The sequence below is a fragment of the Papilio machaon genome, chromosome 5 (genome assembly GCF_912999745.1).
Source record: "Papilio machaon chromosome 5, ilPapMach1.1, whole genome shotgun sequence".
NCBI lineage: Eukaryota > Metazoa > Arthropoda > Insecta > Lepidoptera > Papilionidae > Papilio > Papilio machaon.
Window position 1 is genome coordinate 7,964,070 of NC_059990.1, and position 17,607 is coordinate 7,981,676.

At 34.2% G+C, this 17,607-nt stretch overlaps 3 protein-coding genes across 3 annotated transcripts in view; 2 read left to right on the forward strand and 1 right to left on the reverse strand.

Annotated features, from left to right (window-relative positions):
* The first annotated feature begins 1,963 nt into the window (after positions 1–1,963).
* Positions 1,964–6,920, forward strand: LOC106710548 (beta-alanine-activating enzyme). Its single transcript, XM_014502629.2, has 6 exons — positions 1,964–2,350; positions 2,580–3,415; positions 3,718–4,579; positions 5,060–5,372; positions 5,760–6,023; positions 6,534–6,920. The coding sequence occupies exons 1-6, from the start codon at positions 2,121–2,123 to the stop codon at positions 6,918–6,920; spliced, it is 2,892 nt and encodes a 963-aa protein (XP_014358115.2). The 5' UTR covers positions 1,964–2,120.
* A 120-nt stretch (positions 6,921–7,040) lies between these two features.
* On the reverse strand, positions 7,041–8,902 carry LOC106710559 (rab GDP dissociation inhibitor alpha). The gene has a single exon (XM_014502640.2). It carries the CDS (start codon positions 8,762–8,764, stop codon positions 7,433–7,435), a length of 1,332 nt encoding a protein of 443 aa, XP_014358126.1. The 5' UTR covers positions 8,765–8,902; the 3' UTR covers positions 7,041–7,432.
* Positions 8,903–9,676: 774 nt separating this feature from the next.
* The window catches only part of LOC106710549 (phospholipid-transporting ATPase VD), a 48,949-nt gene continuing 41,018 nt past the window's right edge, over positions 9,677–17,607 (forward strand). Inside the window, exon 1 of the mRNA XM_045677861.1 lies at positions 9,677–10,837. Coding sequence (XP_045533817.1) covers positions 10,026–10,837 — 812 coding nt within the window. The 5' untranslated portion in view covers positions 9,677–10,025. The remainder of the gene's footprint in view (positions 10,838–17,607) is intronic.

Here is a 17,607-nt window from a genome sequence, read left to right on the forward strand (position 1 = left end):
TTGTATATTGACACCCTAAAAGTTGTCTCAAAACCTACATATGGTAGGGTGTAAGCAACCATTAAATTTCAAGGTCAAAGTTCACAAAAATCGGCTTTTCGCGCTTTTTTGGAAATATCTCATTTCCTATGAGTTTTTTGCTATTCGTATTTCTTATCAATATTGTAGAATACAAAATTCTCTACAAATTTTGTTTGAAAAATTTTTTTATACGGTTGACCGTTTTCGAGATAGAGGGCGGAGAGCGCGCGGTCACAGCATCACTTCAGCCTCCGGTCGAAAACGCGCCATATAGTTGATGAACTATCAATAAATCAATTATTATAAATATTTGTCAATTTTTTATTAACTATTATATTCTACTTTATCATTTTTTCCTAACTTATCCACTTTTTATTTAGTATTAATTTATTTAACAACACTTACCTGCCCATGTAATTGCAGAATTGTTAATGAAAATATAGGAATTATATGTCGCTCTGATATGGTAGAGCATTGAGACAAGCTTGCCCATTACATTGGCCACAAGTTAAAGAGCATTGCAAGCCCGCTTTCCTGCATCGGTATCGCGAACCACAGCCACTCTTGCAGTTGCAGAAAATTGTATTGAGCAAATCTTCTGGAGCACGTGGTAAAATTGTCATGATAGGCTCCAGAAAATCGTTTCGCATTGCCCAACCCCATACCTGGGGTTCCAAATCATGTCCTAACCAAGTTTGAACTTGATAATATACACGGTTGAAATGTTGATGAGTAGCTGCACTTGTTGGTGGAATATTTGAAAACTGCAGGTTTATTAAGTTTTGTAGACTTGACGTAATGCATGTAACGAAGATGATCGAGACTTTTCACAGATTTCGGAGCATTATAGACTGCCAATAAGGTTTGAGTTCCACTCTCTAATAATTTCTGGGCCGAACAATTTTCTTCCTCAAATGCTGCAGCTAGTTCATCCAAATTTGTCAGTAATTAATTAATTTGACAAATATTTATAATAATTGATTTATTGATAGTTCATCAACTATATGGCGCGTTTTAGACCGGAGGCTGAAGTGATGCTGTGACCGCGCGCTCTCCGCCCTCTATCTCGAAAACGGTTCACCGTATAAAAAAAATTCTTCAACAAAATTTGTAGAGAATTTTGTATTCTACAATATTCATAAGAGATGTAAATAGCAAAAAACCCATAGGAAATGAGATATTTCCAAAAAAAGCGCGAAAAACCGATTTTTGTGACCTTTGACCTTGAAATTTAATAGTTGCTTACACCCTACCATATGTAGGTTTTGAGACAACATTTAGGGTGTCAATATACAAGTATTTACAGACTTACAGCTGGGTATCTCGAATTCCGAGATTCTTACCTAATTTAAGCTTAAATGACTGGACTATTATTAAATAAAACCATATTAAAAGTTCATAAAGCTTTAGGATGGTGCAATACGTCTAGACATCTATCAAATGCGTTGACCTCATCTTGAACACAATGATGTCATTAAAAGTTGAAGTATAAGTAACTACTTGCCAAAATTTCACCCGATTATAACAAGTAGCTTCGGAATACTTGCAATATACAATAATTGTTATTATTATGAATGGATGGAAATACCTGACCCACAAAGGATTTTCGCCAGCAATATTTTAATAACTGAGACATATTTTTATAAACTAATATGATGTTTATAACACGTACTCATGAATTTATAATGTAGTTTTTTGGTGTATAAACACGAGATTCAGCTAGACGACGTAAGGTGCTAAACGTTGACTTAAATTAAAGTTCTTTAATCTACGAATGAGTGGAAACATGAATTATAAATGTTATAAAATCCGTAGTAACAGGTTTATCATTTTGTTTTTTTTTATTAAATAACAAAAATTGAGTTATTTAAGAAAAAAAAGAAATATGTTTAGACATTGCAACATTGTTTGTAATGTCAATGTCATTAGATTAGACTTGTTTACCCATAACAAAATATTGAATAATATGATTTGATTTCTAATCTAACTCTTCATAATATGAACAAAAAATAGTGTAATGACAAATCGCAGAAATTATTTATTTTAGTTTGTTGAGAATTACAATACGGAACCTATTGGAATAGTAGTTAATTTCCCCAATGAAATCCAAACGTGGTTTTTATGATGTTTTTGTTAAAACCTGCGCCTTAAATCCCTCCAAAAAAGCCGTACGCCAGTATAATAACGAAACATACAATAATTACACATACTCAGAATTATTCGGCGTTTGTGAATATATTTCTCAAATTCTTTTGCAACTAGAATGTAATAGAGAAGTTGTGGGATTAGTAACCGACAGAAATGTAATAGTTCCATGTGCCATAGCTGCGTAAGTTATTAATCAATTGATTTCTTATAATTGTGTAAACTTTTTCCTAAGGAAAAGTAAAGGTTGAATAAGTTACTTTGTCTTATTTAAATTACCAGATGCACTTATAACTTAAAAACAAAACAAATCTCCTACATGTGAAAATCATGTTTTGATGTAACAATACAATTTTTTTTAGTAAAAATTTATATTTTTAACAATGTTAACATCTATTATTTTACATTTTCAGAGTTCATAAGTGCTGTAATTCTTTTATGTTCTTGGATCCTGCTCAAAATATAGAAAATGAAATTAATGATATAAAGTTAAAAATTATTATTACCATACAAGATACCAATGATGATTACTTTGTGAAGTTATGTGAAAAAAATCCTGATAAAACTATTGTAATTTTTGATTACACCATCAACTTTTATAAACAAGAGAGTAACAATTTACTTACCAAGAAATGGGTAATGGAACATTGTTTTATTGCATCAACTTCAGGAAGCACAGGAAAGAAGAAACATGTCCAAGTCCCAGTGCAATGTATTCAACCTAATATAGATGACTTAACCAAATTGTTCAACATAGATTCTACTGATGTTATATACTTTTCAACACCATTGACTTTTGATCCATCAATGGTTGAAATTCTGTTAGCTTTCAAAAATGGTGCATCCCTTTTAATAGCCCCTGAATATATTGATATTTTGTTTCCTCCAAATAAAGAGTATTCCATAACAGTCTGGCAAACAACACCATCGAAATTCTTCCAGCATTCAAATACTGAAATTAAAAATAAAATTTTAAGTGCGGATTCAACACTTAAGATATTAGCACTTGGCGGTGAGCCACTAAATGGTGTAAAGAGATTAAGAGAATTGAAACATGTCAATAACAAATGTCGAATATTCACATTGTATGGAGTTACAGAAATGTCCTGTTGGGCTTGTGTTGCTGAGTTGGATTTAAATAAAATAATGACAGATCGTGAAGTACCATTGGGCAACTGTCTCTCAGAAACCCAATTACAGATTGATTCAAAAGATTCTAGTGGTAATAATTCTGGTAAAATTATATTAGGTTAGTATGATAAATATCTTATATATAAAATGCTCATGTGATAATGTTAGTTATCATACTCCTCCAAAACGGATTCATAAATTTTTATGAAATTTTATATGCATATTTAGTAGGTCTGAGAATCATCTGTCTATTTTTCATACCCCTATTAAGTTTTTTAACTAAACGCGGACGGAGTCGCGGGCGACAGCTAGTATTACATAAAAAAGTGTTCCTCAATAATATACTTTTAAATAAATTATATGCAACATGATGATTTTAACTCTAAGATTTATTCTAACACAAGTTTTTCTCCTTTCCAGTAAGTAACACAAGAAAATGTTATATTCTGAACAACAAGAAACCAGGTTCAAATGAAGAAGAATGCTCTCTGAAGTTTGTAGACACTGGAGACATAGGTGAAGTAAGGAATGGCACTATTTACTATAGAGGTCGTAAAGACGATACCATTAAAAGATTTGGTAACAAAATCAATCTTCAATACATTGAAAATAGTGTAATGCAATGCTCCGAAGTTAAAACTTGCTCATGTATTTGGTTGCCCAAATTAATGTTGCTCGTTTTATATTATTCATCAGAAACTATCAAAAGTCATGACCTTTCCATACTCATAAAAGGTAAACTGGAAGAAAAATTTTGGCCCGATAAAATTATAAAGGTTGATAATTTACCAACAAATTCACACGGTAAGACATCAAAACAGATCCTATCTACAATGTTTGAGAATGATTTTAATACACCAACAATTCCTGCAACGCATGCATTCTTAGAAGAACTCACGTCAATGTTGAGAACAACTCTACCAATTGAGGAAATAAAGAACAAAAGTTATCAAACGATTGGGGGTACATCATTTCTAGCGATTGCAATGTGCAATAAACTATCACATACATATCCTCAACTAGGAAATTTTATTTTACCATATTTAATATCTAACAACAAAACAATTCAAGATATTGTACAACTGGTTGAAAAAGATTATTCATATGAGGAAATGAAATCAAAGAAAAGATCCAAAAAACCAGATTTCAGATCAAAAAGATTAGCATACGCTTTAAGTGAAGTTTTAGAATTGGATAGAAATCTTGTGGATTTTCAAGAATTATGGAAGTTTGATACAGGAAAATGTGTTGATGCTTCACCAACATTATGTCCCTACAAAAAGTTAGTTGAAATTTTCAACACCAATCCATTACAACAATTAATTCTGTAACTTGCAATACAGTTGAAGTTTAGTTTTATGATCATCATCATCATCAGCTCATTATACGTCCCCACTGAGGGGCTCAGAGCCTACCCCAAGTTAGGGGTGACTAGGCCATAGTCAACCACGCTGGTCCAGTGCGGGTTGACTTCACACATATCATTGAATTTCTTCTCAGATATGTGCAGGTTGCATCACGATGTTTTCCTTCACCGTAAGAACGTCGGATAAATGTACATATCTAAATCGAAAATCGAAAAACACATTGGTACCATGGTGGGATTCGAACCCTGGACCTGCAGATTGCAAGTCAAGTGCTAAACTCCTGTTAAATAGTTATGATAAGGTTACTATTCGTTACTTATTAATCAACAAGATTTTCGAACTAATAATTTTTTATAGAATACAAATATATTTTATCATAACGTATTTAATTTTAGTAAGGTGTTTGTAGCTGTTTGCAGTCATTCGGGAAAAATAGCCGTAATTGATACTGAAAGTGGAAGGTTACAAGGGCAGATAAAACTTAATTCACGAATAGAAGCGTCGATACATTGCTTCGAAAGCGGAGTGAGAGGTCCTTGTGGTGTTGTTGGCTCATACGACGGAACAATTGTTTGTTTCACTGTAAACAAATGTCAAGAAATCTGGAGGACAAATGTTAGATATATGATCAAAAGTAAAGCGACCTATATCAGAGGCGTAATCTATATTGCTTCATATGATGGTATGGTTCGCTGCCTTGATGCTACGGTAATAATTACTTTTTAAAACATAAAAGATTGTCTAAAAAGTTTTGTTATAACTCAATAAGATAGTAGGTACTAATGATTATTGGATTTTTTTTTTTTTGCTTTAACATTATCTTTAAGCAAACTTTTAGTTTTAGCTTGTTATCATAAATGAATTAAATTATATGTTGGGCGGTGTTTTTATATTTGTTTGTAAAACAAGTAGTAACGTAGTCACATGACTGAATAAATAATTCATTTTTTTACTGTGTAACACGGACGCATAAATTAATATTTGTGTTTCAGCTAGGATAATACACTTAATAAATGTTTAGTTACGTTACAGTTAAAAATGTAGTTGGTAATGTAACTGGCGAAAGTGTTGAAAAAATGTTATTTATTTTCATAGAACGGTGAGATAAAACAAACAATTCAAGTGGCGGAACAAGCAATATCAGCGGATACGATATTGGCTAGGAATGGTTACATTATGGTGGGAACTCTGTCAGGCGTATGCGCGGGCATAGACACAAGGACGCGGCGAGTGGCTTGGCGCGGGAAACTCAGTAGCCCTGTGTTCGCTCGTCCCGCACTTTATGATGATGACAAATATGTCGTATTCGCCGAGGTCAGCGGAGAAGTACATTGCCGAACTGTCGAGAAAGGCATCAAGGTAACAATTCAATTGTCAACTATTATTAGTTTTTTATTTTATTATAGCGCGACATTATCATTACACATTCGGGTTTAGGATTAGTTTGCTAATCATAGAAAATTCCTGTTTTGTACGGAATTTCATCAGTAAGTCATTCCATTGCAGGATATTCAAAATTTTTGCAGCAATATTCAAATCTGTTGCAGTATTATCTAACAGTTGATTTCGCAAGGTGTCGATAAGATAATGTTGACCGTAATTATCATTTTATAAATATACGTTTGACAGTTAATGTGAAGAAAAAGTGCATAAAGCTTTTTTCAATTAAAAATAAAAAAATAATTTATTAAAGATTATGGTCAACTTGTTACTACATAATACTTATCACTTTATTCATAAAAATTATAGCTTGATTTCTCCAATCATTAATATTTCTGTTTACTACTTAACTTACTCAAACCCTTGGTAAGGCTGTACAATTATAACGTTACATTCGTCTAATTTCTAAATTCGTTGTTTTTTTTTAAGGTCTGGAAATATGAAGGTGCAAAGGGAAATATTTTTTCTTCAGTATATGTAAGAAATTATGATGCATTAACTTGGCAGTTCATATTTGGATGTCACGATAACGGAGTGTACAGCATCACTGTGAAAAACTTTCGTTCAAGTTTACATTGGCGGACAGAGATGACCTCACCGGTTTACGCTACACCCTGCTGTTTAGATAATACTTCTATTATAGCAACATCCACTAATGGAAAAATGTGCGTGATAAGTGCAGATAGTGGCACTATATTATCAGAATATCAATTTCCAAATGAAACATTCTCATCTCCGTCTGTCTGTAATGACAAAATATTTATTGGTTGTAGAAATGACTATTTGTATTGTATAAAATTTAAGTCTCTAATATAAAAAATGTAGGATTGTTATTTGTCAAAATTGAAAAGTTATTTTCAAGATAGTTTGCTGTTTATCTTCATAAGAAAATCTATGTTATAAAAATAAAAAAAACTGTAAAGTTTGTTGCAACTTTATTTTTGATCTTACACAAAACATTTAAATGTAAAGTGAGCATTCAATAACTTGCAATATAATATGGATACCGAGTCCAAAAGTATTGAAATGGAATGCATTTCTGTTGTTTCTACCAATTGTGCAATCATTTCTTGCAATATATCTTAAATTATAAAAGCAATCTTAAATGGAGAATAAATTCCTATAAATAACATTCTTATATCATTTAATTAAATCACTTCTGGTAGAAATAAAAATAATGCAATTGGATAATTTTAGATGGAGCGATTTACATACATACAATCTCTATGCTGTTTACCCAAGAACCCTAATGAACAATTCATTTTATAGCCAGATATAAACAAATGTTAAAATTAACAAGCAAATATACATAGGTAGGTAAAAGTTTACTACTGCTCCTCCTCTCCCAGTTCCACCTTCACTTTCGAGAAGTCAAAATCTTCATCAGTGCCTCTCTTGTAGATCTTTAGTACATCTAGACAAGTAGTCTCAAAGTGGGTTGTAGCATCATAGGATTCGGATATGAATATTTGGCTTTGGCTCCCATCATCAATTGGTTCAAAGTAATCAGTTACACTAACAAACTTCTGCCGGATCGGCCCCAGTAACTCCAAGCCAGGCTTGATCTCCGATTCTGGGTCATCAGTTTCCACAGTAGTGGATACCATAGCAATGAACCAACCTTTAGGAGCCACTTGATGAGTGTATGACACCAAGGAAACATAAATATCCGAATTCCTTCCCACCTGCTTCTGAGGAATAATTATCTGCGTAGATAATGCATCCTTCGTATTAGCAATAGGGTGATCTAAAAGACAAATGCAGCGAATAACTTTACCCTTCCTGCGTACCCTATCGGGCACATAGCTGGGATCACAGTATACTTGTTTACATTTAGCTATCTCATTCCCCGAGCGTACTCCAACAACCTTGCCATCTTCTCCAAGGACAATTTCATCAATAGGCTTATCAAGCATGTAAGTTCCCCCATATATAGCAGAGAGACGTGCAAATCCTTGAGGCAGCTCTCCCAGGCCATACATTGGATACAAGTATGGAGACTTCCCATACCGGGCAAGAGAATCGGAATATAACTTAATACGATTGATTGTTTGTATTGCTGGTTGTTCGAGGTAACTGTCATCCAAATAAAGAGCTAATGCATGGCCAGTAAAGTCTTGGGTGTTTTTATCAAGTCCAAAATTGTTGTAGACTTTACTCATTTTATCCGTAGTAGGATCAATACCTTTGTAGGTCCTCGCATCTTGTTCATCGAAATCTTGGACGTATATAAGGAAATTGCGGAAACGTCTTTTCTCGAACAAACCCATCAGATCAGATGCCAACGCTTCCTTTTGATCCACCGGCACTTTCGAAATTTTTCCACCTTTGTAAACATAGCTTCCTTCCACAGACTTGAATTCCAAGTAGCGGGTTACGCCCGTATGGATAAGCAGTTTCACTAAGAGGCCATTCGCCATCAAAAATTTGGGGATCAAGTCCACGTTCCAGTCACGTCCTCGTCCATATGTTTCATCCGGCGGTGGAGCATTGAACTTTTCGAACAATTCTTCTAACGGAGTAATCGACGCAGATTCACCGCCGTAATACTTGTTACGATCAATGTGTAATACTTTTTTTCCAGATACCGAAAGCATACCGCTTAGGATGCATTCCTTGAGCCCTGTGCCCAAAACAATCGCGTCGTATTCTTCATCCATAATGGTAAGGCTTAAAAACTGAATAAAACTCTTAAAAGTTAGAAATATGGAAGCAACCGGGAAATAAATGTCAAAATGTCGGAACAGAGAACACTGACCAAATATGTCCGCCTACGATGACGTCGACGAAAAAGTACCAACCTTGCCGTACAAATACACAAAATGCACAGACAAAAAAGATAATAACTATAACAAATATACATATTTTTGTTATTTTATCGCTATTACAATGCTTTACATAGTTTTCCGAGGTAAACCCATCGCTGTATCTTACCAATATTATAATTGCCAAAGTTTAAATGGATGAATGTTTATTTGTCGGAAGGCATCAGCAGAACGCCTCAACGCTTTTGGCTAAAATTTGATGTAGAACATGGTCTAAAAGATCACATAGGCTATAAATTAAGTTTATTTTTAATTTCGCAGGAACAAAGTCGCGGACAACGTTTATATTTAAATAAAAACTAAGTATTTGCTGTAACTAACAGCGATTTTATAACGTTATTTTATTTAACAAACTCTTTTTCTAACATTTGTAGATAAAAATATTTTTTTCATCCCCTAACAATTATCAAAGGACAACTGTAGCAAACGAGGGCATGAGGTATCCTGGCACATTGATACTTGGAACCGTTCATTTTGTAGTACCTAATACAACAATTCTAGTAATTACACTTCATATGTCTAAGATAATAAATTAATAAAAATATGTTAATTCACAATGAGTTATATAAAAAGAAAAAAAGTAATAAATGTTGATAATTTTAAAACTTTAACAAAAATCAAAGAAAACAACTTTCAGTCTTTTTATCCAGTTATTTGGTAGTAAGAACGTCCCTAACGAGGTGCCAGTGAGGCAGATTATCTGATTGTCATTGTCAATAATTGTCAGACTGTCAGTGTCAGCCGGTCAGTCACTCAGCCAGTCAGTCTTGTTTTTGAGTTCCGTTCTGTCTTGTGCAAACTATACACGACTGTTCTCCGTGACAGGATTATTGTTTTATTTTCAAAACTTCGGGACGGAAAAATGTTTACATCTTTGTTTCTTTCTAAATTCATCCACGTGTTTTGTGTTTTATCAAAATAAAAGCGTCAGTGATGTGTGAAATAGTGAATAGATGATTTGGAACCATATGCTTCGAATTTTACGATACATTCTCATCGAGCAAATAACGGAACAAAACATTCGAAAGGGTGTCAAAAGGATCGTAGTCTTAAATGAGAGCGTTTAGCAAACCGGTCGATCTTCGGATGAATAAAAATGTCAACAGAAGGAAGTGGAGAGACACCTTCGACGGTACCAAGTTTGCCGGGGGCACCGGAGCAAACGTACTTATTTCCAAAAGCAAAGGGACACTCGAGGTCTGTAAGTCATGGAGGAACACCGACCCTGGGAGGCACCCTCGCAGCACGACCACCGCTCAAGTCGGCGATGCGGGGCCACCAGCGCGCGTTGTCTCACGGCCAGATCGGCGAAGGGGGTCGCACCGCTCCGAGCTCCGGCCACAGCCGGACCGGTAGCCGTACCGACTTCATATTGCCACCGGGCCACCGCGAGCCAGTGCCCGTCAGCGCACAGCCGCGCATCAACTCCCTCCGCGCTCACCACTCTCGCCAGGCCTCGCGATCGGATTCTATTTACACGATTCGGCGCGATTCAGTGGTGGCGCCGTGGCGTCGCGCCGTGTTCTGGCTTATGCGTCGACAGCAGCCCGCCGTCGACAACAGACACCTCTCCGTCACACCCAACCATTTGGTACCAGAAAAGACGCCACCTAAAGATCATCCAAATGGACAGAGATGTGACAACAAAATCAGAACTACAAAATACACTCTACTGTCTTTTATCCCTAAAAACTTATTTGAACAATTTCATAGAATAGCAAATGTGTACTTTATATTCATAGTGCTGTTGAACTGGGTGCCGGCTATCAATGCTTTTGGCAAGGAAGTGGCCATGTTGCCCGTGTTGTTTGTGCTTGGTGTGACTGCTATCAAGGACTTATTTGAAGACCGTCGCAGGCACCTCTCCGACAAGAGGATCAACAATTCATTTTGTCGAGTCTACAAAAAGTAAGTCATTTTAGTAATTCATCCTTTAGACTGAATATTTACTGGTAAATTAGTAAACAGCTGCTGCTAACAGAATTTTTTAAAATTTCATTAAGCTGTTTTTATGCTCACAACTTACAATATTAATTAAAATATTGTAAAATGTAAAACCACTCTACATTCATTTGGCAATGTGAAAGTGATAACATACTTATTTAATAACTTGTTTAATTTGTTATCAGGAATAACATAAATATTACATTACAATTACAAGCTACAGTTATATGTAATTGCTGTAACTCATTATGCATCAAGTTATGTAAACTGGGGACTTTGATAAGTAGAGTGAGACAACAATAGTCATTGCTTTTTACAAATAAACATGGCCCTTAAGCAATAATACACTTGTGACTTATTTTGGCCTTTTTTAGTCTAGCTAGAGAAGTGTCCCTGTTGTTCTGAACATAAAGTTTGTATTAAAATAAATTATAATAAATAATATAACTAGAATAACCTGTATTAGATTATTTCACATTTATTATTACTAAAGACTTCAATATTCATACGATAAACATTATGTCACTGATGTTTAAAATGGATGCTGCACAGTGGAGATGTTAAATAATAAAATAATGATTTTATTTACTGACTTAATACATTTCAATTTTATTGTAATTTAATTAGTTATTATCCAATTTGAACTGTTATAGTGAAATTTATATATATATATAAAAAAAACATTCAAAATATGTATAAATCTTTATTATTACTGACTACTACGAAAACAAGCCGTTATTATATTTCGTTACCTGTTTATGACAAAAATGCAATAGAAAATAATTTAGTTTGTCTTATTTTCTCCAGCATAATAGGTTGAGCAATAATATAAACGTAAACTTATTTTTATTGTCGATGATTTCGCAGTAATCTTAAACTTTTACCATGTCTTTTCTCTGCCGAAACAACCTGTGCAAAGATATATTGTTATATGCGTCCCTTTTTTATATACGTTTACGACCTTTATTCGACGGACGAGGGAACGCATGTAAAGAGCATATTTCCGCTTCCTTCTTTATAAGAAAAGGGTGGGATGGGGAAGAGAATTAAAATTTAGTCTCCCAGGCCTGACACACACACTCATCAGCCTGTCTTACAAGCACTATAGAAAAAGTTAAACAAATAAAGATGTGACGATAATGTCTTTATTACGTCTAGTTCACGCATGTTAAATCTTTTGGAATATAAACATTCATTCATATCCCATAATGACAATACATCTTATATATGATCATTAAAAATAGCCTCTTAAAAGTCGACAATGTATCTTAAAACAAAATAAATACGAAAGTGTATTTGAAACCTTAGAAATTTTTATAAATCAAAGTCAATACCCTGTCGGCGTTAGAAATGTGACACTTAACTCGTCTAGAACGTTGAACTATTGGTAATTTAATAATCGAAACGTCCTGCGATGAACTTTTTGATTCATTATAATTGTAAAACACTAGTGAAGTAGCAGCGGATCGGAAAACAACGATTACTAAAACTACATAACGCAAGTTAGTTCTTAAATAGTATAAATGAGTACTTATATGTATTTTCAGTTGAAATATAAGTCATTACAAGCTCTTGAGAAATTATACAAAAGTGTTCTTTAATAACTTTATTGTAAGTTACAACACGTCGGGAAGTTCCATCATTACACGCTTTCCACAGCTCGTAGCTAATTCTCTATGCCATGATCGATTATCTGCGAAGCTTCATCCATCATAGCCCCGCAATTTCTTGCTTAATACCTCAAGATAACTGTCGTCTTGCGTCTTAATAAAACACTTGGCTGTGAGAACATTTATGAAGTGTCAATATAAAATGCGTAGTATAAAATGTGCAGAAGTATTGTAGTGAGCAGTTTTGTTTGTTACAACCTCTTCACCTAGTCCATCTTCACCTAGTCTCAAAATAAACAAATAGTACAAAAATAACTTCGTAGAATTGAACACTAGTTTTTTCACAAAAAATGCGAGCTCACGGAGTCATTATTATGCCCATTTATTGGCTAATAATTATTTACTAAAGCATCCATGCTTTGTTATTCATAAGAAACAGGTGCTCCGCCACACGAGTTAAATCAATGTATACCTTATTCAAAGGTCATCTTGAATATTTGACGTCGCATTTACTACCTCGGAAATGTAGGTTTCACAAAAACGTAAACAGCCTGTGTACAATAATGCAATTCATTTCAACTACTTACTAAGTAATAAAATGTTACCTGAAGTGTCGTTGATGATGGATTCTCCTAGTTAATATCCAAAAATGTTATAACGTTTTACTTCTATTATTATTATTACAACAGATTTTTAATATACGAATATCATCGTACTTAAATTGTAAGAAATTTCCAAACTACTTCTGCACTGCACTGTACGTTTATCTATTTTGTTTAACTTCGAGTTGCCAATTAAATTGCCCGTTTGTCTATTTGTAACAGTGATTTATATGATAAATTCAAAGCAACCTTCTGATTTGCAATGTCGGCGAATTAAGGTCCCCGGTGCGGACGTAAATCCGGAAGCTTAACTGAATGATCCATGCTACGGAAATAACTGATACTACACAGCTCGCTTTACAAGGTTCAAACTCAATCTAAATTGTTTTATTTAACTTTTTTTTGAGAAAAAAATCAATTACAATCTCAACGTATCGTTGAAAATGTATTTACTAATATACTACGACGTGCAATGAATTCTTTACGTCTAATCTTACTTTACTACGTTACTTTACTTTATGTAATTACAGTTATAAGATTTTCGAGGTTGTTCCTAACACATGATTTTAACTTTATTAATCAAATTATTAACCCAACATACAATTGTTAATTAAACGGTTTTTTATGGTCTGAAAACCGTTTGACCTTTTTAACATCAAGTAAAAGCCCTTTGAGTTTTTGTACTGCCGACTAATCGATTTGTTTTCTAAATTTTTGTATAAAAAAAAAATAGGGCAATAAATTGTTCTATTTTCCTGTTTTTTGGTACTCGCAAGTGAATCTAACTGTAAAATCCTTTAATTTACGGTTCCGTTCTTATCTGAACAAACGTTTGCTATTACATAACTTAGCCGATATCGTGTTCAATTCAAATGCCACACAATATCCGTGTCCATTAATATTTACTGAACAAATACCGAGGGAATTGTAACGGAACTTTTGATGATGCGCAGGTGGCCGCTCTTCAAATATTTGATCGCTTATTGTTAGTTACGCCCTTCAACTTTACCAATAAATCGATTATAAGATTGACATGTTCTTCGCATATTATATTTTCTCATTTTAATAGTTCTGAAACATTATTAACTCTTTAGCTTGCTTATTTATAATGAGGAATAAATTAACATGACACAGTTCTAAATGTAGAAATTTTACTCGCTATTATGAATTAAACTGCACTTAGCGGGATAAACGTGCACAAATAAATAGCACAACAGTAAATAGCACAAATTAACTTTCACTCAAAGTGTTCCACTTGGCTTCAAATGATTGCTCATTGTTCACGAAGGTCACGTCACTCGGAGGCAGGCACGTTGCTCGCCACGCCAGAAACCCCGTCAAACTAAATCCAATATTGCAACGAACTCAAGTATTCTCAAGGTTTTTTATGATTCTCTTGGCAGAGATCTTTACTGCACAATGTCAGGGTGACGGCGCGCAGCGTTATTCAAGCCTGTCTATATAAATTATTCCCGTCATGTAACTTTCTTGAATGACTGTCGGCTCGCGTTTTGATTGGCTACTCAATAGTTCATGATATTTCTTAGATTTATGTGCAAGCTTGTACCTGGTACCTTAAAATGTAAAATATACTTCATTGGTGCAGCCAACAAGTTTATACCATGCTTTTATAAAGATTAATTTAGCATAATGACCCGAACATTGACTTTCAATGGCTTCAAAACACAACACAGGTACCGCCTCAGCTCAGTCAAATAAAACGAAACTGAGATACTTCGTTCATGGTGCAGTTACAGAATTACATGTCTGAATAATTCGGTTTTCTCCATCTAGTAATCATATTTTTTTCTGTAAGTAACCGGCCAACGTTAGTTCAACGGAATGGCGTGATTGCCATTTTGAAGCCTTAAAGACTGACCATAGGTTTCTTCATTGGAGGCAGTGGTTTTTCTTTATTTGCAGATCAAAAAGCATATGTCATGGACGTGTTTTATGTAGGATTTTAATGCTGAATGCGCAGATTTACAGTAATAAGAGCTCGGTCGAGTAATCACGTTTTGTAATTACGGACCAAGGTCTGCGTTTGCATGGTGAATGCCTCCATTGTTTAAAGAAAGACAAAAGTGGTGACCGCTCTTGCTGTTTGTCTTACGTGACCCAAATCCTAATAAAAAGTGATATGCAGTGACATTTTTATTGTTTATTCATTTTGAGCGCTTATGCGCACGGGCGTTTTTTTAACGCTGCGTTAAAACTAGGTGTTGGCGGCTTTCAAGCGACGAACGCTTTAAAATTATTCTTGTTCCGTTCGCCCAGTGCTCTAAATGCAACACAATGCTATAAAAAAGCTTGCCGTTTTTAAAGCGCTGCCGCATGAACACATACTTGGAAATGAGTGAGGAAGGCGCCCGTACGACACACAAAATTAAATAGAAAGTTACTTCAAACAAAGTTGTGACCTCCGACGCAGCTAGAATAACACGGTCGTGAGAACTAATTGTCATTTTGACTAAACATACATTGTATGAAATGTCGGCTGATAACGTGCCGTGACTGTATTATTGACTGTACAACACGAATATGATTTATGTTGCGGCTCATTCATTAAATCCGTTGCTGAACGACGATTACGCTCTTTAATATTACGAAGAGGTGGAGCTCGCATGACTTGAACTGGGTCATTGGTCAAGGGTACACACGGACACAGTTGACGAAGCTCTAGTGATGAGACATTAGTCTTTCATGTCCATACACTAAGCGCCACTTTCGCAGTAACTACCTTCCCAAAAACAATGAGTGAAATTGAAGGGAGTTACTAAAACATTAATGGGAACCACCCGACATTACTTTTATTTGGGTCAATGTTATAAAGAATTCATTGTTTACGTTGTAATGTACGCTTCTTTTCGTAGAAGGTTGGTAATTATTATAACTTATCTACTTTGCATCGAAAAGCTTTGTTAATGATTTCGATAGAAAATGTCGGGATTAGAGATTTAATTCTATATTTTTTTTTTGGTTTCATTTAAATTTTAGTGGCGGTAACATTGAAAAAAATCATAAAGGGGTTAATACTTTTCCTACCCGTATAAATGATATAAATAAAAATTCTGAAAATATAAAATTCTGAAATGTCCGAAGGAACCTACACATAGTAACACTTACAGCCTGTTGTAAAATTTCATTTATTTACTTTTATTCTGTGAATGTAGCTTGACACAAGTGAAATAGGATTGCATTGCATTGCCGCTTGTCTCCGGTTCTCAGACCGCTGTGATTTACTGCGTAATCATGACAGTACCGGAGCGAAGCGGTACCTCTCACTTGAATATAACAAATGATTTTAAACCTTATCATAAACAAGACTAGATGCAATTTTCATTGATTTCAATAGAAAAACAATGGCATATCATAATGTTACTAATTTTTAACTTAATCCAGTCAAAATAATAGTTAAATCGTTACACAGCAGTAGGATGACCACCTGTTTTTACCTTGACCCAAATAAACTTTACTAAAAAGCATATGATGGCATAACTTATTTCTATGATTACCTTGTTTAGGTGTTACGTTACTGGCATATCGTAGGCTCTTTAAATTATATGCTTTTAGTATAGTTAACACCACGATACAATCGGTCAAACCTTGATTATGACTTGTGTGTTTTTTGTCATTAAGCACGTTGTTAATGCTTGTATTTTGACAATTAATCCCTCGTTTTGATTTCCAATACATTGTTTTTCAACATATATTTTCGTTTCTAAAGTTGTAATTAAAATCAAGTTAACCATATTTGTGTATCTTTGGAGTTTTTCGTTACCAATAGATTTTTTCTTTCATAGTTTTAGTATTTATTAGAATCATAAGTTTCAAATCATTTATAATCAAGGTAAACACAAATCATGAGTATCATGATTTGCTCATAAAAGTTTCAAGGTCAGTAAGTAGCAAGATGACGTCACTCATTTATAAACGCTCGAAAAAATCTAAACAAATCTTGGTTTCATTGAATTGATCTCAATTGCCACTAATTGTTCTTCAGCTCTGATACATGGTAATAAAATAGATAGGTTAATGCCTATAAAATGTAGTACTTTTCTAAACTGTTGAAACAGATACTTATTGTTGAAACATAGTCGTATTGGATCTGTTAGGATCCATTTATGTTCGATAAAAAAAAGTTTTTCCCCCCCCATCTATATATATAAAAGAAAGTCGTGTTGGTAACACTATTTATAACTCAAGAACGGCTGAATCGATTTGACTGAAAATTAGTGGGCAGGTAGCTTAGAACCAGGAAACGGACATAGGATAATTTTTACCCCGTTTTCTATTTTTTATTCCGCGCGGACGGAGTCGCGGGTAAAAGCTAGTTAATTATATTGGTATACTGTAGACTAGTAATAATCTAAATTATCTACTATACGTAGTATTGTCTGAAATTAAATAAATAGTGTTAATTAATATTGTGAATATTTCACACATTGTAATGTATGGATATTTCTTTCGAGTTTACACTCAAATAATATTTTTTACACATTATGTAAGAGTGCGTTGTATT